Source organism: Pseudochaenichthys georgianus, chromosome 9 (genome assembly GCF_902827115.2).
Source record: "Pseudochaenichthys georgianus chromosome 9, fPseGeo1.2, whole genome shotgun sequence".
In the NCBI taxonomy this organism is placed as follows: domain Eukaryota; kingdom Metazoa; phylum Chordata; class Actinopteri; order Perciformes; family Channichthyidae; genus Pseudochaenichthys; species Pseudochaenichthys georgianus.
Genome location: NC_047511.1, coordinates 28132374 through 28156141, shown reverse-complemented (window position 1 = coordinate 28156141; position 23768 = coordinate 28132374). Strand labels below are relative to the sequence as shown.

The following is a 23768-nucleotide window of genomic DNA, read 5'->3' as shown; positions in this document are numbered from 1 at the left end:
TGTAATTAAAGTCAGATCGTGTTTTAGACGGGGCAGTGATCATAAACCTGTTAATGTACGCATTCAAACACTTTTTCTTTTGCCAGCTGTATTCACCTTGCAGGTTCAGCTATGTGGCTTTGATCCTGGATCAAGTGTTTAAGTCATGGATGTTTAAAGTTTAACTTCTTCATTTTTGACTAGTATTAAAGTTCACTTTTCATTCAGGAAGTATGACGCTGCGCTGTCAGTACGCTTCTCCATGTTTGTGATGGTCGAATGCTCCAAATACCACCCCTTTCATGTGAACGCGCACCTAACTAGATAGGACACGGCTGGCTTGAGCGATCCACTTGATAACCAGCGTCGTAGTACAGTTTAGCGAGAGCGCGTATGTTTTGGATTAGGCCAACCGGCTAACTCAAACATATCCAGGTTAGGTTGAACCAGCTTCGTAGTATAGGCCCCAGGTTTCATAGAGCAAAAACATTTCAAGTGCTACTCAACTGGCTTTAGGTAAGCCAGTCCTTTATTAGTATACAAGTGCTTTGTTAGTAATTCTATCGCTCGAGGTGGAGTCGAAAGAGAGATATATGTAATGCAATGTAATGAAAAAATGTCACAACTTTTAATAAGTGTGATTCTTTATGTGATCTGAGAATCTAAAAGGTTGTACTATTAGATACTTACCCAAAGTTTGTCTGTAGACCAATCACAAAAAGGCTTGGTCATGTGTTCTTATAAATCTAAATATGTTTCTTTGGGCACAAGTAATAAGTCGTTTTTATTTAGTATACAAGAGTTTAATAATTTAAAAAACTGAGATGTGTCAAAGAATGACACAAAAGACCAGCGTGAAAAGCTGGAACATGTTAATACAGGGTAAGTGAACGATTATGAACTAATGAATCAGAATCTAAATATAAAAGACAAACAATTTCAGAACACAAATGTCAGATAAAGCTCCCCACGCTTCCATAGTCTCTTGAGTTATGTGCCCAACGTGAACACCTGGAACATGTACAGGGTAAGTGAACGACATGCATCTAGACTTCAAAACCTTTTTCTGGATGGAGCACTTTTTTCGAACACAAACAATTTAAGAAGACAAATGTCAGATAAAGCTCCCCACGCTTCCATAGTCTCTTGAGTTATCTGGCCGTGAATCTCTTGGAAATGTCCCCCAGCTTCTGTATAGCGGCGTCATCTTCCTCCACAGCCTTGGAGCAGATACGCTGCACTCTGATGTGTAGGTCCTCCATGCACTTCTGTTGTAGCACAACCACACACACCAATGGGTTATCGTACACACAGTAATGTAAATACAGGTGTTGATGCAACCTGAATAATGATGCATCAGACCAATACACTATATACTGTATAAATAAAACAATATGTAGTTTATTTGCATGCTAAAACTGATTGAAGTATTCCTTAGAAATAGATTAGGAGGCGGGTGTAGAGTAAGAAGGTTACCTCTGTGACTGACAGGTGGTTGGCAGCTGTGGTAAATACAGACGCAAGGTTGTTTGCTACAGTTCGCCTCTCCTCATTGGTCTCCTGCAGCACCAGGTGGTACCTGGAAAATAAACAAGTGTTATATTCTATAACAGAAAAAACAGAAACCCGGAGCGCCAATTCCTTTTTAAAATAAAAAAATGTTTAGTGCAGAAACAGTATTTAGGAGGGGGCTTTTGATAATGTTGTGTTGTGTGATGGCCACAGCATATAAACAGTATCGTCAGTTACTCACTGTTGTTGTGCTGCCTTCAGTTGCAGCACGGCCTCGTCGTATCCATACGTAACTTTCTTCTTCAGAATATCGCGATGGTTTTCCACTGTCTCCATCTCAGTGGCCCAGTCCTGCTCCTCCTGTGCCGACTCCTACACAGACACAAGCAAACAGGAAACATTGTGTGCTTCAAATATTTGAAAATGTTTCATATTCCTGTTTTTCTGCCTTGAAGACAAACCGTTCAATGCTGGATTGACACGGACATAGTTAATCTTGTTGACATGTGGTTGGGTCACTAGATGTGTTCTACCTGAAGCATGAGCGTGAACTACATGGACTTTACCTGCATGACAGAATCCAGCCGCTCATCGACCTTGCGGATCTGCTCTTTGAGATTCTTCAGGTCATTTGACTTGTCCAAGATGTTACAACCAACCTAAAAAAGACACACATGAAAATGGACAATTGAGATGGAAAAAATAGAAACTTTTGTAATAATGTGTGCCAGTAAAGGAAAAAGTTAGCATCGCAAAACAATAAGGATGTTTTTACCTGTTCATAAAACTCTTCTAAACTATGTTTCATGTTGGCTAGGCGACTGTTCTCCTCCTCCACGTTACCGACCAGCTTTCTCAGGAGCATCTACAAACACACCGCAAAGATCAGAACAAGGACGCAGAACACACACCTTTCATTTTTGACGAAAAAAGAAAATCGAATATCATTTCCACCTGATAACATTAAATGTATCAAAGCTCCAAATGACATTAGTATAGGTATAATAAGCCAGCTTTGATCATACTCAATGTATCTGAATTGAATCTTGGCAGTACCTGTATCTTAACTTTATGCTGATCCATGGTGCACGACTCAAAAAGCCTGATCTCAAAGTCATGACCGCAGGCGTTCTCTGCAGACAGCGGGATCAGCTTCAGTTTACGGGCCAGCTTGTGGTATTCTGCCACCTTCAGCTCCGCCTGGATCACACACACACACACACACACACACACACACACACACACACACACACACACACACACACACACACACACACACACACACACACACACACACACACACACACACACACACACACACACACACACACACACACACACACACACACACACACACACACACACACACACACACACACACACACACACACACACACACACACACACACACACACACACACACACACACACACACACACACACACACACACACACACACACACACACACACACACACACACACACACACACACACACACACACACACACACACACACACACACACACACACACACACACACACACACAATTATCAATCTTTGGCAGCCACAAACACAAAATACCATTTTAATCCCAACTATGTCATTAAGTATGCCTACTAGATGCTCATACCTTTTCGTTGAATTTGGCCAGGGCGATCTCCTCGTTCCACTTGTGCTGCTCAGCGTCTTCTAGAGACTTGCTGAGGCTGGAGATGGTCTGCTGGAGCTCTCTCTTCTCTCTGGTGATCCTCTCCACATCAGCTGGAGTAAACTTCTGGTTCTTCAGGAGTTGCTGCAGTTCATTTTGCTCATGTTTGAGAGACTCCAGGTGACTCTCTGCAGGAAGACAGAGAATAAAATGATTCAAAACCCCATCCACACCTCAGTAGTGAACTATGCTGCTCAGTGGGAGCTTTGTTAGCATTGAATGATCCCGTGTTGACAGTAAGAGACAGAACATGTTTCTATCGCACGGTAGGAAGTTTTAAAACCACAGTAAAGTGTGCTCTCTGGGGACTTCTTTAAAGCAAGAATGTTAAATGTTTTTTTACAAGGATTCAGACAGAGAAAATATCTCAGTCAAGAAGTCCAGTTAACTCCTAAGAAGAATCCTTGTTTAGTTGGTACAGAGTAGAGACAGGCCAAAAAAGAACATGTAAATTCATAGTTTCAGTAACTTAATGAGCTTTGATATTAGCACATGAATCTGCTTGGTGTCTGAACACTGAAATCTCCCCCATGATCCTGTGCATCCTGCTTATCAACTGGTTGAATGTTATATGTACCAGTAGTCTCCTGCTCATCACTCAGTTCTGAATATTTGCACTCCAGGCTTGCTTTGAAGGAATCCAGTCTGCTTTGATAACTCAGGAGATTCTTCAGGTCTGTCTGCAGCTTCACTCTTAACAACCTCTTGGTCGTGAGACGGTCCTGTCCAGGAGAAGAGACAGAATCTTATCCATCTGACTTATTGTTGCTTAAACATATATTCATGTTACTGATAGAACTATAAAACGGGTGCACACCCTCATAAAAGCCAAGGTATATTGGCTTTAGCTTTAAACTTTCGCACCTTCGATAATCATAAATATCTTCTTTTCATTTTGTTGCACAATTATTTTGTTAACGATTGTTGGGAAAATACTGAATGTACTCTTCTAATATCAGAGTAGCACATGATAACGAAGGCCCTACATAGGCTGCCAGACTAGCTCCCCACTGTTAGAAGCACACTCATATTGGAGTTATGCATAGAAACCTATCATGGCTTCCGGTTGAGAAACGTCTGCAATCTCGTGTTATCACTTTTCTAAAAAAAATTCCAATTTAGCAAAAAAACATTGTATTTTTATGATCAAATAGTTCACACAAGAGACGAGCATGACCATAAGACTAGACAAGCTACATCAGGCCATCTACGGGCACCTACACCCAGGACCCATCTCCTGAAATCTTCTGTGTCTTATAGAGCTATAAAGGAATGGAACTCATTGCCAAACTACCTTGCTGAAATAGAGTCCAGAGCCTCTTTCAAGAAGAGATTGAAGGGCCATCTACTAATGACCATGTACCCTTGTGAGCCGTGAGCCCTAACTTAATCTCATGCTTTGTACTGGTGGGGGTCTTGTGCACTCATCTTGGCTGAGATTGATATTGAAAGTGGATGAGATTGTTGATGATGTTGGAAATTGTTGATGATGTTGTTAATGATGTCAGGACTTATGTCTTGAATGTTGTTGTATTATTGTTGTTGTATTATTGTTGTTGTATTATTGTTGAATTGTTTCAAGTGTCGGACCCCGGGAAGAGTAGCTTTTGTCGAGAGCAAAAGCTAATGGGGATCCTAAATAAACATAAACGTAGCCGTGTACGTAGCAGGAAGTATGATTACTTAGAAGAGCATCAGGACACACTGTTTTAGGCATATGATAGCTATGTGACAACGATTAACATGATGATTCAGCCTCTATGGAGAAGATAGACATATGACTGTCATGTTTATTGCTTACGCAGGCCTTAGCTAATCTGAACTAAACATTGAATACTGCTTTGAACCGGTATTCCGCACAGTTCTGGGAACTATTTGTCCCACGCAGCCCTGTGTGATGACTACTTCCATTCTTGCAAGGATAATAAATACATGTATCCTTCCTGATATTGAAGACCTAGCCGGTGACGAGTGATATTTTTCCTAACAACGATGATAGTTTTTCACCCTTTCCACTTGTGCAGTGCAATAACCCTAAGCCTATATAAAAACCCGTAATAGAAATAAAGATTCTAATCCTAATCTACGCAGTACAAATGGGAATGGTTTTATAGAAGGTCTCCTTACCGCCTGGCTGTCGTTCTCCAGTAGATGCAGCTCAGTGCCGAGGATTTTGTACTTCTCCTCCATCGAGTCCAGCAGGGCTTCGTCAACGTTATAAAGTTCGGCTGGGGTGAAGACAAACGATTCTTGTTGTTTGTCGTTTTAGAAAACACTTTTAAATGGGACTAAAATCCAGTTTTAAAAATCAAAATTTGAACGTACAAAGTCATTTCAATTCTGTTCAAATATCTATGGAATGCAAAGAATCGTTTAAAAATAAATGTATTGTATAAAGAGATACTGTGCTTACTTAGTTTATTGAGGAATACATCCCCCATGTCGTCAACCATGTCCTCGCCCTTCATGAACTTGGAGTATTCCTCAGCCGAGTAGTCCTCGACAAGCTGCACCGTAAAGACAAAGAATAAAGATGAATAAACAACATGCTTTAGATTTAGACGGATAAGAATAACCTTATAATGTGCAGTTATGTTGAGGATTTTGGTCCGAAATACAGAGGAAAAACACTGAATGGGTTTGGAATACACTGTGTGCTGTTTAAACATTACATTTCAATTGTTAGATGCTTTTATCCAAAGCATACATACTTAAAGAGGTACCTTGTTATACTCCAACCCTTCCTCGATGTCCTCATCGTCATCACAGAAGTCACGGAACAGCGTCTCCTGCTCATGCGAGACAATCTGGCACAGAAAGAAAACAGAAGACTGGTTTTAACTAGGTTATCAAATTACAATAATGTATTCTGCTTCCTATGCAAATGAGCCTGTTCTTTTCAAATGAAAAAGGTCTATAGCTTCTCACCTTGACATGATCAATCATCCATGTGAGAGCACCGAGGGCCAGAGGCCAGGTGTGGGGGGCTCCAACGGAATACATTGAAGACTTGGAGAGTACAAATGGATACCTTCAACCAAAAAGAAGAGAGTTGTATGAGAAAAAAAAAGAGTGAGAGAAAGGAAAGGTGATCATTGGAGATGGCTCCAGCGATCTGAACATCAATATGAAGCCAACAGAGGTGGGAGAAGTACTTAAGTAGAAGTACCAGAGTGTAGGAATATTCGGTTACAAGTTGAAGTTCTTAAAATGTATAAATGGAAGGCTACAACTAATTAAAATAGCTACTTGCATGTTCAGACTTGTTGTACTATGAATTTTTGATATGCATAGTTTCTCTTCATCTTTCTTTTAATATTACTTCAATCCAGCCAAATCTTTATATTGCAGTGGTACTAAAGTGCCTTCCCAAGACACAAGGTAAGCCAACGGGTGCTTTTTATCATCAAAATATGCAATGTGGGGCACTAAACGAAACAAAGTAATATTAATGAATGCGTACTTATTACAACAAAATGACATCATCTTACCTCAGGGCTTTAAGGAGAGCTGGAACCTCCTCCTCAACTTTGGAGTTTGGCATCTCAAACATGGGGTCTATCTGACAGTAAACAAACTCAAACACCTTCACAAACTCCTTGGTGGAGGGGGACACGAGGGTCTTGGCTGACAAGGGGCCTGGGTAACTGTGCTCTGTCAAGAACTAGAAAGACCAAAGAGAGAATCAGACTGGACAGGGCAACGGTATAGATTCCTACTCATATTAACTAACTATATGTTTTTAGAAAGGTACATAAAAAAGGTTAAGCTACAAATCAGATACCATAAGGATTGATGTTAAATCAGTGTGAGTGTAGTGATACAAAAATCAAACAAATACCTGAAATCAGCCAATATTTATTTTATGCTAAAGTAGTGGCGTTGCATTAATTGTCATCAGTTCAATGCAATGAAATGTTGCTGTCTGCCAAATTAGATTCAACCACCAAAGTCTTTCAATTTTGTTTTATCTCCTACACATTGGATTTGATGTATTGAATATGAAAGGGTGAAGCAATGTTAAATCTAACTCAACTATTCGTGTGTGTGTGTATACACATTACATGGGCTGATAAAGTGTTTGTACCTCGTGCAGCTGCCTGGTGCATTGCTGAACAAACGCTTTATCATGCAAAGGTCTGCTGTCTTTTATCTTTTCACTTCCTCCAAATCCTGACATGATGCTGTTGCGAGGCATGCTGGCTCCACTAGTTCTGCAGACAAAATGTTAGCATTACACCACAATATCAAAAATGAATTGTGTTAATTGACAAAAAAAACTGTTAAATTGTATTGTAGAAACCTATTAATAGATATAAAAACCTCAGTCAGCTAAGGGTTTCATATAGAACATGCATTATACTCTTTAAAGCCATATTCACAGGATGTTCAGGTACTGAAGTCTTTATTCCTGTATAAAGGCAAAGTCAACATTTGACCCACTTTATTTGATCTTACTACTACTTAAGTTGTATTAGGACCTGTATATATTGCCGATGTATATATATTGTTATTCTTAGCATTATATATATGTGTATTAGCACTTACATTGTAGAAGTACATGGTAATGCAACTTTGGATATTCTTTCAATATTATTCACATACCGGGCGGCATCAAAGAAGCTGGTCCGCCTCTCAGAGGTCCCAGACTGCGGTTTGGGCATGTTGAGCTTTCCAAAGGAAGGCTGTTTGCTGTAAAGAAACAAAACTGTGAACAAATGTATATGTTTCACATGACTGCTATTACGGCAAAGTACCACTAATCTATTAGTCTGACTTTACTGAGTTCTCACAGGTTCATAAAACATTGTTCATAATACACTAAAATAAGTAGAATATAATCTATGAAGCCTTTAAAAAATAAAGCTGCAGTGTCTCCCAGTTTGTTATTAAAGTTTAATGTAATATACAATAACATGAAGCTAGCCACAACATCTCAATCTATCTATAACAGTGTAGTCCTCACTAAGTTATCTTATATATAATATCATATTGTGGATACAACCTATTATTAGAAGTAAAGTATCTTGTAAAGTAGTTGTGTGGGTGTGGCTAACATCAGGTTATACCAACTACATGTATGCTTCATACAAATAAGAGTGTAATCCGTAAACGACACAAGAAACCTGTATCTTTGCTAACTATACAACTTAAACGAATGAATGTAAACACGTTTTTGCATCAAACCCACTTCTTTGGTGTTGTATACACCATGCTCATTCTGTTGGTGTCTTGCACGCGCATCGGCAGATCCGATGGTCTGCCGCTTACTGCTCGACTCTGCCTTCCACTAGAAACGTAGCATTATCAAGAACAAAATAAACGGATACCATTTATAAACATTATTCGTATGTTCCACAATGTCCGCAAAATATATACAAGTGCATTTTATTGTGGAAATGTTGGCCACAGTTAAAACAATAATCATCAGGAGCAACAGCTGGCTAACGTAACGGATTTCAGTGTAAGCACTAGCTTAACAAGCTAACTAGAAACTCGTTCAGTGACATAACTAGACAAAACTCTACACGCCGAAATCGTTGGTTTCTTGCTAAATCTAAAATAGTTGTTATGGAGTAAAGCGTACTCAAAACAACCTATTAGGATTGATAACATCGGTTCAATTAATGTTAAGATAGGTAACTATAGCTAAAGTCAACAACAAACACCGCAACTGGCAAAACCTTCTTTGGCGAGCTAAAAATCATTACATCTTTTCTGTCTGTTTGCTGATTACGTTCAGGAATAAACCAACTGCAAATGTAATACGTACCGCTCCATAGTTCGTATTAAGAAAGTTGATGTTTACAACATCGAATAAAACGTCCGAAGGGAGGAAGACACAAACGGTAACAGACCCCGCCAAAACAATACGAATTTTGCAGGAACAGGAAGGCTGTCATATCACCAGACTACGGAGAGCCATTAGGTCCAAGAATGCTCCGTAACTAGCTCTGCAAGTAGACTTTACCACTGTTACGTGCCGCAGTTGGTGCTTGTGTGTGTGTGTGTGTGTGTGTGTGTGTGTGTGTGTGTGTGTGTGTGTGTGTGTGTGTGTGTGTGTGTGTGTGTGTGTGTGCGCGCGCGTGTGTGTGTGTGTCTCTCTCTCCCTGATTGTCTCCAGGTGCTCCCAATCCCCAATCAGGGCCTCCTTAAAGGACCTGAGGAAGGCTGCAGTGGCTCCTCTCCTTCTCCTCTGGCTGCATGTGTGCAGCATGGTGTCTATGTGGACCTGTGTTTCGTTAATCATTAGGAGATGTGTTCCAGTATATATTTGTATCTTAGTTTACTTTGCAAGTTGGCTGGGGATGCCTTTTTCTTTTTGTCCATTAAAAGACCTGCTTGTGGCTTCATAAATCAGCTTCCTCTCCTTTTTCTCTCGCCTGGTCATTTTATATTTGTGTTACGGATTGTATTTAAAACAAGAGAATATTGAAAACTTTGGTTGAAGTACTGTATTTTAAATCTTAACCAAGTCAAAGTACAAAATTGTGACCATCAAAACTAGATACAAAAGTAAACTACTAATTGTGTACAATGGCCTATATTTTGTATTGATAATCTACATTTGCAAATCAATTTGAGGTTTCATATAAATGTAATTACGTAAAAACTAAATGTTTTAACTCCAAAATGTTGGGTAGAATTATGAAGTAGAATAAAATAGAACAATGTATACTTAAGTAGAAAACAAAGTTACATTCCATCACTTAATACAAATAAGTGTCTGACAAGTTTGATTTGACAGATTTAAATGCAGCTTGTATACAATTATCCAATATAATGACAGTACCATACACAATAAATTATGTTAGGAGACTGTTTCCCATAGTTGTGTAGCATGATTCCCTGGTGGACACAATACAAAAAAGTGTACCACTTTACAATAAGACTACCCTTATAAAGGATTCATAAAGGGTTTATAATTAGGTTGTAATGTAAACACTTTATTAATCATTAAGAACCCTTTATAAACCAGTTCTATACATCAACACAGGCTCACTATTTGGCAAGATGACTAAGCCTTATATTGGCTACTTAGCGAGAATCAACTCAGTGAACAACAGATACCAAGGATGCTGGCTGATGAAGACGAAGTAAGCTAGGTAGCCAATATAAGGCTTAGCAGTACAGATAAATGTGGGCTCACTATTTGGCAAGCAACCGGTCACCGGTGCCCTGTTTATCTCATGTCTTATAAAAGCTTAATAATGATAGTGTTCACAACCTAATTAATAAATGAATTACAAACTATTCGTAAACCCTTTATAATGGTAGTCTTATTGTAAAGTGGTACTGGTAGTTGCTTTGTTTTAAATTGTATAGAAATATTCAGAAAAGGATTGTCTGGTATACTTTTTTAAGCTTTCCCCATCCCTCCGATGAAACAGATTAAGCCTCTGAGACCTATCTGTGTTTTTGCAGTATCCAGTTCCTACACTTTTCTTCATTTATATAATGAACAGATCAGATTAACACCTTGAGCAGACAAGTGACAAAGAGAAGTAGAAAAATTTATTGCAGTATTGTTCCACCAAAAGGATATGAATCCCCTTTCCTCTTATTACTAGGGTGACCTAATACAACAAAATCTACATTTACAAAATATCTTCCTGCAATAGGCCACATATACTGCATGCGTATTTCGAAATAGAATAAATTATGTCCAGAGGACTCTGCCATTGTACAGCATGGACAAATAAAAGTGAACAAAAATAAAAAAATCTTATTTTTTTGGGTCTTTTTTTCCATAAAATATCTAAAAGCTAAAAGGAAAAAACCATCAGGGTGCTAGTAGTATAATAAACTCCAAAAACACTTTAATAAGAACATCAAAAAGACTAATTTCCAACATTCACTTAAGGTTTTATTCTTTTTTTACAGCTTTTTTGTCTTCAGAGATATAAACATTTTAGTTTTTTGTTGTGTTAAACTATGATACAGTGGGAGTAGAAATGAGCGATTAGAATCTGCTGCACAACAGCGAAGGAGCTCCCACAACAATGTTGACATAACATTTCCCTCCAGGTCTCTTTTCTAATAGCCTTTTTAAGGGATAATTTGGGTAATTATTCCTTTAATGCCTTCTGGATCCTATCCTCTGCACTTGTACACAAACAAAACGTGAGCAGTCCCTCTAATATAACAAGTCTTTTGTGTCATTTTTCATTTCTGCAAGAATAACTCATGTAAAAGTATGTAGTGTCAAATATTCTTGCCCTTCTTACAAAAATGAGGAAGAAGAGGAGCAGGGTAGGAATCCAGTGAAGTTTGGCTGTGTTGTTGGAGGTGGCAGGTTGAGGAGGAGGAGGAGGAGCAGGGAAGAGGAGGATTTTGATAAAGTAGAAATGGGTAAGGGGGACCAAAAGGAAAAAAAAAACATCACACGGGAGCCATTAGCTAGCCCCTCCTTCCCGCGCTGCATACAGTGAGCGTAAAGTCTGTACTACTTTGTTGCTCAGTTTGTGGTTGCTGGTCATGGCAATCTTCTTGTAAATGATGTCCGACTCCTTAATAGTGTCCACCCAAGGCACCTGTTTGCGGCCATCGCGTTTCTTGGCGTCTGCCCAGGGCCCCGAGTAGGAGCCGGCCATCCAGTGGATGCTGTATCCATTGGAGGTCTTCTGGATGACTCGAGCTATTTGCGGCCGGTCCTTGTATTTCGGACAGCAAAGAGCAATCACATCCATGGACTCCACTATCTCGTTCATGGAGTCAACTGCTCGCCTTGACCTTCGAGAGGACTGCAGGGATGACAAAAGAAAAAAAGGGTTGCATTATTTCCCCCCGTATTCGAAATTGTATTTTATAGATGGTGTGTGTATCCGTTTCTCTCACCCCTGGGGTCTTTTCGTCGCCATCACTGTAGTCGTCATCAGTCTCTGGTCCAGCCTGGTTGCGAGGGCTGGGTCCCGACATGGGGCCGGAGCCTCCCAGGAGGGCGCTTATGGCTTTGTTTCTGATGTTAGCGCTGGCAGACGCTTCTCCCTCCTCATCCTCCTCGTCTGGGTCCAGATGTTCCATGAGAACCTTGAACTGTCGGAGAGAACAGATCAAAACGGTCTTTCAGATGCAGGTTTCACACACAACAGCAAACGTGACAGAATATAGTGGAAGTAACAGCACAAGTCATGTACAGGTATTGAATGATTTCAAGGGCAAACTACAGCCAGCACTGAACATTTATTAAATAATTAGAAACAATTTAGTATTTATATCTTGGTAACTTGTGAGTAGACCAAAAGCAGATTCACTTTCACGATGACGTACATAAAATATTGGCAAAGAAAGTCTGTAATAGCTTCAATGCTTACATCTAGGTACTGTCGGACAATTCGCCTCTTGACATCGTTTGACAGTGTGGCACGAAACATGTTGTTGGAGATGAAGTCGATGGTTTGTCGCGGGTGGAAGACAACAGTGTTTTTTCTGTTCACCGCCTTATCGTACACCTTGGCTGACTCTGTTGGAGAGTACTTCTGAATTTTGCTGTTGAAAGATCAAAACATTTTGAGTTTCTAATGCGACTAAAGGTTTGAATTGATCGAACTAATCAACACATACAAAAGTAGATGTCTTAATTTAGAAAAAGTCTATGAAGAAATACATATTACAAAAGATCTTACCCATCAGAGAATCCATATTGGTTCTTCAGATGCTGTTTGAGCACCAGAAGCAACAAGATGCCCTGAACAGAGTTAGCAAAGTCCAAGAGACCTATGGGATTGTCTGGGAGGAGCCTCATCACTTTTTCCACATCCTCCAAATCCAAATCCTCCAGATCGGATTCTGAGCTCTCCGACTCTGGAACAGGTTTTTTGGCCTTTTTAGGCCGCCGTACCACATCTTCATTTTCATTGTTTCCTTCCTCATTGCTCCTGGGAGAATCACAATGACTCTTTTCCTCCTCATCCTCCCCATCTGACATTTGCTTCAACACCTTTATCTTCTTCTCCTTACGCCGTGGCTCCTTTAGCAGAAGCTGGAAAGGGAAAAGGAAGAACAATCTATATAAATGCTTCACGATAAAAAGAAAAGTTTACATTTTTGTATTTAATCTATGGGAAAACTACTTTAAAAAAATGCTACCCAACCTCTTTGAAGGTTTGCAACAAGTTGCTGCCGGACACAGACAGGGTGATGTCTATGTGGTGCATAATGAAGAGAGGCTCCTCCTGGCTCTGGTATGGGAAACAGGCGAGGTTGTCTGCTACAAACAGCAGCATGTTCACTTCCGTCCTCTGCAGAAAGAAAGCATTGCTCCATGGTAAGTAACACTCTCTTCTTAGTATTCATCTACTAGAATTTAATTCATACATGCTACAAATAAAAATTCTTATTACATTTGCAAGACAGTAAAAGAGTGGGATTTAACATTTTGCAACACCAGTGTGTTTTTTGTCTATGTATAAAAGGTTTTGCTTTACAATCAGTGCGGTTATCTGTATCTCTAAGAAATGTTCTCCTAGCACAGGGGTCTGCAACCTTTTTGACCAAGAGCCATTTTTCCCCCTTTTCCACCAATTTCTTTTGTCTGGAGCCGCAAAACATATTTGATAGCTTATAAAGTTGTATTTGGTTGACCTAATTAAAACCGGTTTTTTTTTTATGTGTCACAGTATCACCTCAAAATACAAGATACGAAACATTTTCAACCGTGCAACAAAATGGTCCTACAAATATTTTTATTTTCTTTCCTTCTTATTTTTGCCTAAGCTCAAGGGAGCCAGAGCAGAGGGCTTAAAGAGCCGCGGGTTACCGACCCCTGTCCTAGCATGTTGCTAATTAGGAGAGAGGAACCCAGGTTTACTCACAGAACTGTCATCGAAGAGGTTCAGCAGCGAGATGAGGAAAGCCCTCCGGTGCTGCCGGTTCCCCCGGATCATAGAGAAGAGGTGGGCGCAGAGAGCGGTGGTCGTCTCCTCCTGTCTGAATCCTCTTATGATGTTCCTGCGAGACGATTCGATGGCCTGCTGCAAGTTGTACGACATCTTCATCCCAGCAACTGCCTTCATCTGTGAAAAAATATGTTGAAAGAAAAGTGTTACAGACTTAGTTATCCAGACAATTGCTGAAATATATTTCAGCAATCTCCAGCCCTACAGAAGATCCATCTACATTGTATTGTCGTTTAGAATCTTGCCGTGTTATTTTTAAACTGGACAACACTGAACAAGGACTCACATGGATGAATCCCGTGTACTTCTTGTCAATCTCCACCAGCTGCTGGTCAGATTTGATCCTCATGCTGCCCTCTGGGTCTGTTCCCATTGCAATGAGGTAGGGTACACACTGCAGACAGGGAAAACAAATATGTGATGTTCACATGCTTATGTTCATATTACTGTTGATTTATTCTGCTAAATGAGTTATTACAATGTAACTTTATTATTTATCACAAGAGGTGGGGTGGTTTGACAGCTTCCGGCTTTCATGTCTTACCTGTACAGGATGGATGAGACCCTGGTTGAGTGTGAGAGCGATGACGTTGAGAGCAAAGTGCCGTACACTGGACTGGGTGTGGAAGAACGCCTCCAACACCTGTTTCAGATAAAGCTGCATGATGGAGCTGCTCATCCCTGATGAGATGTCTCCCATCTCCTTCAGATCCTCCTGTTTGGACAGTTTCTTCCCTGCAAGGACCCAAAATATGATCTAATTAACCTGCACCTTGCGGATATGCTGTAAGAGAATGTAACACTGCAGTGTTAAATCAACAAACCTTAAAGTACAGTAACAAACACAGCTTCACTTACAATCTCTGTCTGCGTACTGCATCCGCGTGTCTTCCTCCTGAAGATATGTCTGGAGGTTTTTAAGGATCTGGATTTTGAGGTTGATGGAGGAGGCCCTGTCAGCCAGGATGCCGTTGTACAAATTCTTCACCTCAGGCATAAACATCTGGCTGGGATGCATGATCACAAGGAAGCCTAAGAGAAAAGAATAAAGACATGAAAAAACAAGCAAACAATGTACATCCATCTGCTGGGACTAGAGCGTCGGCTTCTAACACATAGCCCGTCTTTCCATTTCAGCCCTGTACAAGTTGACACTGACAGAGACTTAGCAACAACTTTATTGTATATGGAAAAAAAAGTGTTCTTGCCTAAGCCGATGATGGCTTTGGTTTTGACCTCCTCGTCTTCATGTTTGGTGAAGTAAACCAGCAGCTCAAGAACTTTCTCCTTGATGACAACCTGTTCACAACACACAGACATAGTTATAAGAGTTGTAGGTTAAATCATTTGTTGAAGCAGCAATAAAGGTGGTAGAGCAAAGGCTTTGGTTTCACATCAAAGCATTCCCTACACTTTCTCTATCCGTGTCTAAAAGCAAAACAACAATAAATAGACTTACAGCTACAATCGATAGCTTTCACAGTTTTAATTTCAAATGTGTGATATTATAAAATCGGCCTACTTTGTTGGTGCCTTTGAACTCCTCCAGATCAAAGTCAAAGTGCCGAGCCAGGGCCCCCACAGTGAAGAGCGATCGCAGCAGGAAGGGCTTGTTTGCTACCAGCGTGGTGCTGTTGGGATCCTCGTGATGCTGCACCTTCAGCTTGTTAAGTGCACCTGCAAAAACACATTAAAACATTTTTGGTGACTCCTAATTTAGTTTTTTTTAACAGTTTTCATCTCGAGAATAGATCCAATGATAACATGATATGTCGTTTTAAAAGTTTAAACTAAAGTTGAACTTTGTTGGTATGGGTGACATCTTAAACTGCAGGCAAACTGTTGCAAAAACAGAACATGGAAGGTCAACATTTCTAACTGTATGTCTCACCATAGAATCTGTTGAAGCAAGCCCACACAAACTTATAGTTGTGCGTGACTTTGTTGACAACAGCTCCGAGACAGCTCACACAGTGTTGGACCACCTGGAGAAAAGGAAGGAGGACCATCAATTCATCTCCTTAACAACACCATTCACACTTCAATTATAAAATGTTACTAAGTCAACATGGGTCCACAATGGTGCCCCCCCCCATATGATTGATAAAAAGCCACAACCACGCACCGTCATGCCATATTTGATGATGAGCTTCATGAGGTCTTCTTCGATGGTGGCCAGGTAAGTCTCACTGGGATGCTCCATCAGAGGAACCACAAGCTCCAAGATCTTGGCCACGTTACAGATGACCATGAAGTCATTGGCAGTCTGAGGTTGAAACAATAAAAGAGTTATTCATTGGGAAAGCTCTGATGGATCCCAACCAACATCGACTTGTTTGGGGAACTCTACTATTGCCAATCAGAAAGATCGTTCCTGAAATCAATCTCTGGATTAGGCAGTGAATTCTTTGTGCAAGTTTCTCTGTTCTGTTGTAAAAGAACATATTATGCAAGTAGATTAGGAGTATTGCTTTGTATATTCATCAACAACAAAAATGGATTTAGTATGCACAACTTACGTTACACTTTGTGGTCAGGTAGGGTTGCATGGTCATGGCATGTTTGACCATGAGCTGGGCCCTGATCTTGCTGAATAAGTACAAGGTGGTGATGCACGACACTAGCCGTGTTGAGTTTACACCTTTGTTCTCTGCAGAGTCAAAATGGAATGCATTAATTAACATTTTAACTAAAATCAAACCTACTGCAGGGCAATGATTGGCTAAACTGTAAGTATAGATAGCGTTCTGAAAGAAAATCAACTGCTGCATTTTTGGAAAGTTTAATTTGATGAAAAAAAGGATAAACCTGCATACCTGAAAGAGATTCCTCGTATTTGAGGATGTGCTCCACTAGATTGTCAACCAGCTGCACACAGGCCTTTTTGGCTGGTTTATACGTTGCATCCTCTTCAGACTTTAGAAGCTAGAGCAAAAGAGACAATGTTCATTTAAAAACGTTTTTAAACATCCAGATAATTCCCGTTAGACGAAGCTACGACACAAAATAATAATAATAATATATTTTATTTCTATAGCGCTTTTCTTGAACCCAAAGACGCTTTACATTTGGGAGGGAGGGTAGACAAACATCAAATACTTACATTCTGAAGAAGCTGTTCAAACCAGTCATAGCCGGTGTCTCGACACGCTGAAACCTGAAGAACAAATCAGACTCATGACAATCGAAGATTCCCTGGCCAAACTTCACCACAGAGCACACTGTTGTTGGCTTCCAACAAACTGGGAAGTCAGCCAAACTTACCACATCAGTAATGTTGAGGATCTTTCTGGTCATGGATACTTTGTCATTGGCGGGAGTCGGAGTAAACCACAACTTCTGGAATGTTTCATTCACCAATTTCTATAAAGCAAACAAGTTCACGTCTTCAGTTTAAATCTATACCTTAGATCATATCTTTCAAAGGTTTTGCGATCCATATATTTGAACACAGAGCATTGTATCTTAAAAATGAAAGAAAAACAAATTGATGAGTAATGATACATTTTGAACAGACAAAAGGTGCAGTGGATCCATACCTTGATTCCTTCCTCGTCATTGACCCTGCGGATCATCCTCACACACATCTCAGTTATCTTACTGAAGGTGGGCTGCTCCAGGCAGATGTCTCTGAGGATCTTGATCACTCGTTTTCTTACGCTGATACCAGTGTCCTGTGTATCATAAACAAACACTTCTGAATGGGGTGCAATGCCATTTTTCTACCAATAGGTGGCAGCTTCAGACCGTAATGAAGAGTGAACTTCTCATGAACCCTCTTGATCATTTCCATGACAACAGGCACAACAATTTCAGTATGTTCACTTGTCAGGAGCCGAGTACAAAGACTTAGTGCAGAGCTTGTGTGTTAGATGGTGTTTCGAAATGACAGCTTATAGTGCCACCACCTTCACAATGTTCTTTGTTAATACTAGACTGCATCCTGCGATTAAACTGGTTCCTCATTTCATTATTTCCATAAAGCAAAAGCAAACTTGAAACACACAATAAGAACACTTCCTTCAAACTCAATCCCTGCAGTGCTTTTCCATGCAAACTGTGGGACCAGAAATAAAAAGCTTGCAATGTAAATGATGCTGATAGTGTGATGGTTAAGATCACATTAGTAGAGGGGCCAATATGTCATGTAATTAACATCATGGTAAACAGCTGGGTATATCCTAATAAATGGAATAGCAATGACCTACATTTTTTCCAATTGCATCTTCACAGGAACCGAAAAACAGTAATAAAGAGTGCATTGAACCAAAACAAATATACATCAACATTTTGATTACACTGCGTACCATCACACCACTGCAAAAATAATACAAAAATGTAAGCATTCTACCATGTGGACAGTTCACATGGTTGTAAGACCTTACAACACAAAAGTGTCTACAATGAGTCAGATTCAGTAACTTACCAGTATCCTCTCTGTGAGCATGTCATAGTACTGCTCAGTGAGTTGGGGTCTGCTGAGCACAAATTTGCCCAGCAGCTCCACAGCTGCCTCCCTCACACTGGTAGAGTTGTCCATCAAACGGCCGTGGACGCCCCGCTGCATGTCGGACTGCAGAAGTGGAGAAGAGTGTGTCAGAATATAGCACTTGCATACATGATAGCATAGGACAGAACTTTTGACAGAGCAATAAAGTAACAAGAAGCCACATGATGTATATTATGTGGAATGCGAAATTCAGACATGACAAATGATCTTGGCAAACACAGATCCTCACATACCCTTGCCAGTATGCTGGGGTCCACAGCCACAACCTCGGACAAACATTTCATGGCTTTAGTCCTTACGGCGATGGCACTTTCCCCAAGGACTCGCAGAATCTGTACAAAATTAAAAGATTCATTGATGCACCAGCTCATGATAACATCTTTACTTTTCTTCTTCAAAAAAGCTAAACCAGTTAGTCCAAATGTCAGCTATATTATACTGTGTGAACAAATAACAGATGATTTGTGTGTAGCTGCTGTGACTTGACAGATGACAAATATACTTATGGTAATAATATTTAAATCTTACCTGTGTTAAATAAATATCGAAGCTATGGGCGAACGGCCTCATGGAGGCCAAATAACGCACAATCAGACAGGAGTCCTCATAGTCCACAGTGTCAGAGTTCATTCTGGGGAGGGGCAAAGAGGGGGAATGTTAGAGGGTTGAATAGTATAACAAACAGACTGTAACTGACAGGAGGCCCGAGACAAGACAAATGAGAAAAATAGGTTTGAATATGTCAATATGTCGATATGAGTGATATGGTGATTGCTGACACATTGACAGAATCCTTACTTCAGTGTGGCAAAGTGAGCTGGCGTGGCCTTGATGATGTTGCGCAAAAACTTCTTGCGCTTCTCAGCACGTTGCATAATTTCCCCGGTGGTTTCCATCTCCTTGGCATGTTGCGGTCCGTCCGATGAGTCTTCATCCTTCGGGTTCTGGTTCCTCATGGACTTCTCAGCCTCTGTCGTGGTGTCCCGGAACCACTGGGCAATGTAGAACTTTCTAGCAAACTAGAGGACAAAAAATCCCAGTATTGAATTTATTCAAAGACTGTTTATAGTAACAGATTATTACATACTAATGTAACAAACGTATAGGTAGTGATATATAATCCAGGGCTTTTCAATTGACGGCCCGCAGGCCAAATCCGGCCCCGGGGTGATATTTACTGGCCCTTTGAGTATAATGTTAAAAAGTTATCTACTTTTTTTTTTTTGAAAGTTTTTTTTTTGGGCCAGAGTGCCTTTATTCCAGAGAGGGTGTTACATTGATAGATAGAGGAGAAGACAATCCCTGAAAACTTCTGCAGGGTTGGGTTTCGAACCCACCTACTAGCTACTGTAGTGATAACTCCTGTCATTTATTGCATCTCTGCGTGAATGATTAGATCATTTTACCTAAACTAAATAAAAATTAAATGATGTTGATGGTTAAATCAGCTTCACATGTACTGAGCTCTGAACTTGCCATTTAGATCTATAAAGGCCTTGGGACTATGTTGTTTGATTTAATTAAACACAATATATGCACTCCACTATGCTGTTGTAGTATTTACTGTATCCGAAGCACTTAATATGATTGCTCATATTTCAAGCCATCTTTTCCCCGGCCTCTTGCTTTGGAATGGGGGCCGGTTGATGAAAATTATCCAAACTAATTGAATAGCCCTGCTATAAGCCATTTAGCCATTTCATTTTTTTTAAAAGGGCCTATTAGTCATTTGAAGAGATTACAGCATGAATGGACAATAGATGTTTTTCAAGCTTGGGTGGCCAATTACCCCAATTAAAGTAATAAACCAAAAGCCAACATGACATTCAGAACATGCCCTCAACTTTAATTTAAATGAAGTTCAAATGGTGTCTAAAATCATCACTTGCTCAGCCAGTCTAATGTAAACCCACCACCAGTGAGGCATCAGTCTCAGCATTTTCCTCCATGTAGTCCAGGAGAGCCTTCTGCAGCTGCTGGGTCTCATCATTACCTTGAGACTGAATAAGCAGAGAGAGAGAGAGAGATTACAAAGGCATTTTAACAATGTTCCATTTAGTTATTATTATATACATTAACTTGTATGTTTAAGTGAATATGAGGCCATCAAATGGGAAGTCTCCTACCTCTTTCAATATTCGATCAATTGATCTCTGGTCCATTTTGCTGGTGACCGCGTCCTTCCTCAGACGGGCAGCCACTGTGCCCAGGTAGTCCAGAGATGCTACTCTCAGAGCCATCTCTGTCTGCTTGTTACTGAACTGGTGTACCTGATGGGAGGAGAGACAGAATTAGAAATATAATGTTACACTTACACAAGATTAGCTTTTATCTACACACTTAAGAAAAACAGAAAGAATCCATATCATCATTTCATTAGTGCATTTACGAAAAGAGCTTTCTTCTTAATTATGTCCGGCACCACGGCAGGGCCGAGGAGGTGAACTGGGACCTCTCTAAGTACCAGTCCAAAATCCATATTATAAGGCTGTTCGGGTCTTTAAACCAGTGACCCTCCCAGTCCAAGCCACTGCCGGACAATAATAATAATAATGAACTTTATTTGTAAAGGACCGTTGAAATCTAAAATGCTTAACAATTAAAAAAATATTTTGACATAATTAATGTTTATACTGTATAACACCATGCACTTGTTTGTATACAACCTATATACAAACGAGGCCGATGGATACTTTATATTTGAAACATTTCCAGTTTAAAGAAAGAGCTCTGCTTTACTAACCAGTAGTCTGCCAAGCAAACTGAGCAGCAGCTCTGCAGCCGGCCACTCTGGTTTGTTTACTGTCGATAACAGGTCCTGGACAAAGTTCTCAAACAAAGGCCGGTAATCTTCTTCTCCCTGCTTACTGCCACACCTGGGGACGGGAAAAGATAGAAAAGTGGCAGAGGAGGAAACGTGGGGGAATAACAGGAACAAAAGGGAAAGCATCATTAGAAAGAGATATTGGTAGAAAAAAAGAATCAAGTCATGAAGCCAACAGGAAAGGAAGACTAACATTCCTACACACTGAAGCAATCACTCTACTGCATTTGTCTACACCAGGGGAGATTCCCAGTCGATCGCGAGATGCGTCTAAAAATAGAACAACAATATTCTGTTTTATCGTTAATGTCCCATAACATAATCTTCCCGTGCCAGAATAATGCACTTGAATGCACCAAAGCTTTGTGATTGGCCGGCGTGACCCCATGTGTGGGGGCGTGGCTGGTGGGCAGTGGGCACTATTTCGCTGACTTTGTCCGTGTCAACAGGACTGACAGTCCGCGTCCGCACACACAAAAGACCGCAATTATGGCAGAAGCAAAAAAGCCCAAACTATATAATTTTCACTCCGAGTGGGAGGATGATTATTTTTGTATCTATTCCAATTCAAAGTCTCATCTGCAATGCGAGCGTGGCTTTATCGAAGAAGGGTCATTTAGGAGCGGCATTTCAAAACAGTGCACAAACGCTACGAGACGGAATTCCCTCCTAATTCTGCCCTACGCTCCCAAAAGGGGAGGGGCCTGAAAGGACAGCTAAATGCACAGCAGTCCATTTCCACCAGGCCCAACAACAAGAGCAAGGCTGCTACCATCGCATCTTATTGTGTCAGTCACGTTCTTGCGAAACACATGAAGTCTTTCAAAGACGGCGAAGTTGTGAAAGAAGCATTCCTGGAGGCTGCCGACGCGCTTTTTGGGGACAGTAAAATAACAGTACCATTTCAACAGGTTTTTGATATAATAAAAACTCAAGTTAGATACCGTTATTAATCAACTGTAAGTTTTAGTTTCTTTGAACTTATTCATTATAATTATTGTACAAAATGGTATAAGAATGTAAACTTAAATTGATTATAGTCTATTATCGATTCAGGTTAAGAAACTAGTGTTGCTTGCATCCTATTTTAAAGGCATTTCTTTTTATACTCGACTAAAATGCAACAAAAAAAGGGTTTGATTCTATTAATTTTGGCTTTTTTATTGCACTTTGGCAGCAGATTCCTGTGTAGCTTCAGATCTGAGATGTCTTATTAGTAAGCCTAATTTTATTGGCAAAGAAAGGGTTCAGCGTCTTTTCTTTTTTTCCTATGTCATATGTGGCAGCACTGTTCAATGTTTCTTGAAAACATTACCCACTGTAGTGTGACGTGTGAATAAACTCCAACTCTGTATCAACAACTCTGTTGTGTAACTTCAGTTAAATACTTGTATGTGTGTAGATTAGAAAGAGGTAAGATAAAGGATCTGCAGTATTTTATGAAGTATTAATCGTACAAAAGGTCAGTTTTATACAAGTAGAAGTGTGTATTTACCTGGTAGTAGGCTGTCAGTAATGGCTACGCCTCTCTATTTGGACTGGTAGATCTCGGCAGACTGGCAACTTTAAAAGTAGCTCTCGGTTCAAAAAAGGTTGGGCACCCCTGGTCTACACTGTACGCATTAATACAAATATAAGGTGACTGCCTCAGTACAATTCAAATAGCCAAAAGGAAAGAGCATAGCCTACTCGAAAGCCGTCAAAACTGTGAAAGTAATTACTTTTTGAGAAAGACGGAGAGGAAGTTTTGTGCTGTTCTCATTGCCGTCTCATACGAGTTGGTTATCAACACATCTTGATCCACCTGGAAAAAAAAGAAAATGAAATGAATGTGTTTTTGTATTTGCGGCTTGCAAGGATGTGTCGAGTGTCTGCTTGCTGTCGTACCTTGCCCTCGTAATCGTCGTAGAAATCCTTGTCGTTGGGGAGGTGGACCACGCACTGAATCAGCTGCAGCACCAGAGCCGTCACCATCTGGATGTACAGAGGCTCTCCATCCTGGTCTGAGCTGTTCAGCCTAGACACAAGAGGAGCATGGATATGTGTAATGTTACTACTATGGGTATTTTCACCTCTACCTCAACTATTATTATTTCTGCTACATTGTTGGCTTAAGCCTCTGGTTTGATGCCTTTCTCTGCATCACCTGACAACAATAAATCATGTGAATTCACAACTTACCGGAAATTCCTGAGGGAGCGTTTGCTGGTGGGCAGTCTGGCCAAAGAGGTAAAGATTTCCTCCAAGATCAGCTGCCGATGCTTCTCATATCGTGAGAACACCTGGAGACAGAACATAGGAAAAAAAAAAGATTAATCTCTACTCGTAGTTTTGT

General features: G+C 40.3%; 2 protein-coding genes across 6 annotated transcripts in view; both read right to left on the bottom strand.

The window, feature by feature from the left end:
* Window positions 1-771: 771 nt before the first annotated feature.
* Window positions 772-9220, bottom strand: ndc80 (NDC80 kinetochore complex component). Its single transcript, XM_034091159.2, has 17 exons — window positions 8975-9220; window positions 8393-8491; window positions 7807-7893; window positions 7289-7415; window positions 6693-6865; window positions 6130-6232; window positions 5925-6008; window positions 5615-5708; window positions 5329-5429; window positions 3779-3923; window positions 3124-3329; window positions 2548-2691; window positions 2267-2356; window positions 2058-2150; window positions 1733-1863; window positions 1456-1558; window positions 772-1247 (listed from the first exon to the last, which is right to left on the bottom strand). The coding sequence occupies exons 1-17, from the start codon at window positions 8980-8982 to the stop codon at window positions 1131-1133; spliced, it is 1905 nt and encodes a 634-aa protein (XP_033947050.1). The 5' UTR covers window positions 8983-9220; the 3' UTR covers window positions 772-1130.
* A 1474-nt stretch (window positions 9221-10694) lies between these two features.
* nipbla (NIPBL cohesin loading factor a) overlaps window positions 10695-23768 on the bottom strand; it is a 34361-nt gene continuing 21287 nt past the window's right edge. For all 5 annotated transcript variants that reach the window (XM_034090485.1, XM_034090484.1, XM_034090488.1 and 2 more), the window contains 28 exons: window positions 23615-23715; window positions 23321-23450; window positions 23155-23237; window positions 21353-21485; window positions 20736-20879; window positions 20523-20609; window positions 19408-19628; window positions 19138-19240; window positions 18843-18941; window positions 18526-18672; window positions 17639-17773; window positions 17364-17462; window positions 17203-17256; window positions 16916-17024; window positions 16619-16749; window positions 16225-16365; window positions 15991-16084; window positions 15622-15776; window positions 15308-15398; window positions 14958-15131; window positions 14644-14834; window positions 14386-14493; window positions 14016-14216; window positions 13296-13442; window positions 12828-13183; window positions 12516-12690; window positions 12040-12237; window positions 10695-11945 (listed from right to left, as the gene is read on the bottom strand). In XM_034090485.1, coding sequence (XP_033946376.1) covers window positions 11598-11945; window positions 12040-12237; window positions 12516-12690; window positions 12828-13183; window positions 13296-13442; window positions 14016-14216; window positions 14386-14493; window positions 14644-14834; window positions 14958-15131; window positions 15308-15398; window positions 15622-15776; window positions 15991-16084; window positions 16225-16365; window positions 16619-16749; window positions 16916-17024; window positions 17203-17256; window positions 17364-17462; window positions 17639-17773; window positions 18526-18672; window positions 18843-18941; window positions 19138-19240; window positions 19408-19628; window positions 20523-20609; window positions 20736-20879; window positions 21353-21485; window positions 23155-23237; window positions 23321-23450; window positions 23615-23715 — 4155 coding nt within the window. In that variant the 3' untranslated portion in view covers window positions 10695-11597. The remainder of the gene's footprint in view (window positions 11946-12039; window positions 12238-12515; window positions 12691-12827; window positions 13184-13295; window positions 13443-14015; window positions 14217-14385; window positions 14494-14643; window positions 14835-14957; window positions 15132-15307; window positions 15399-15621; window positions 15777-15990; window positions 16085-16224; window positions 16366-16618; window positions 16750-16915; window positions 17025-17202; window positions 17257-17363; window positions 17463-17638; window positions 17774-18525; window positions 18673-18842; window positions 18942-19137; window positions 19241-19407; window positions 19629-20522; window positions 20610-20735; window positions 20880-21352; window positions 21486-23154; window positions 23238-23320; window positions 23451-23614; window positions 23716-23768) is intronic.

Coding starts and splice junctions, on each gene's coding strand:
- ndc80 (XM_034091159.2), bottom strand. Junction 1,559..1,732: donor CTGAAGGCAGCACAACAACA/GTGAGTAACTGA, acceptor TTTATTTTCCAG/GTACCACCTGGTGCTGCAGG. Junction 1,248..1,455: donor ACCACCTGTCAGTCACAGAG/GTAACCTTCTTA, acceptor GTGCTACAACAG/AAGTGCATGGAGGACCTACA.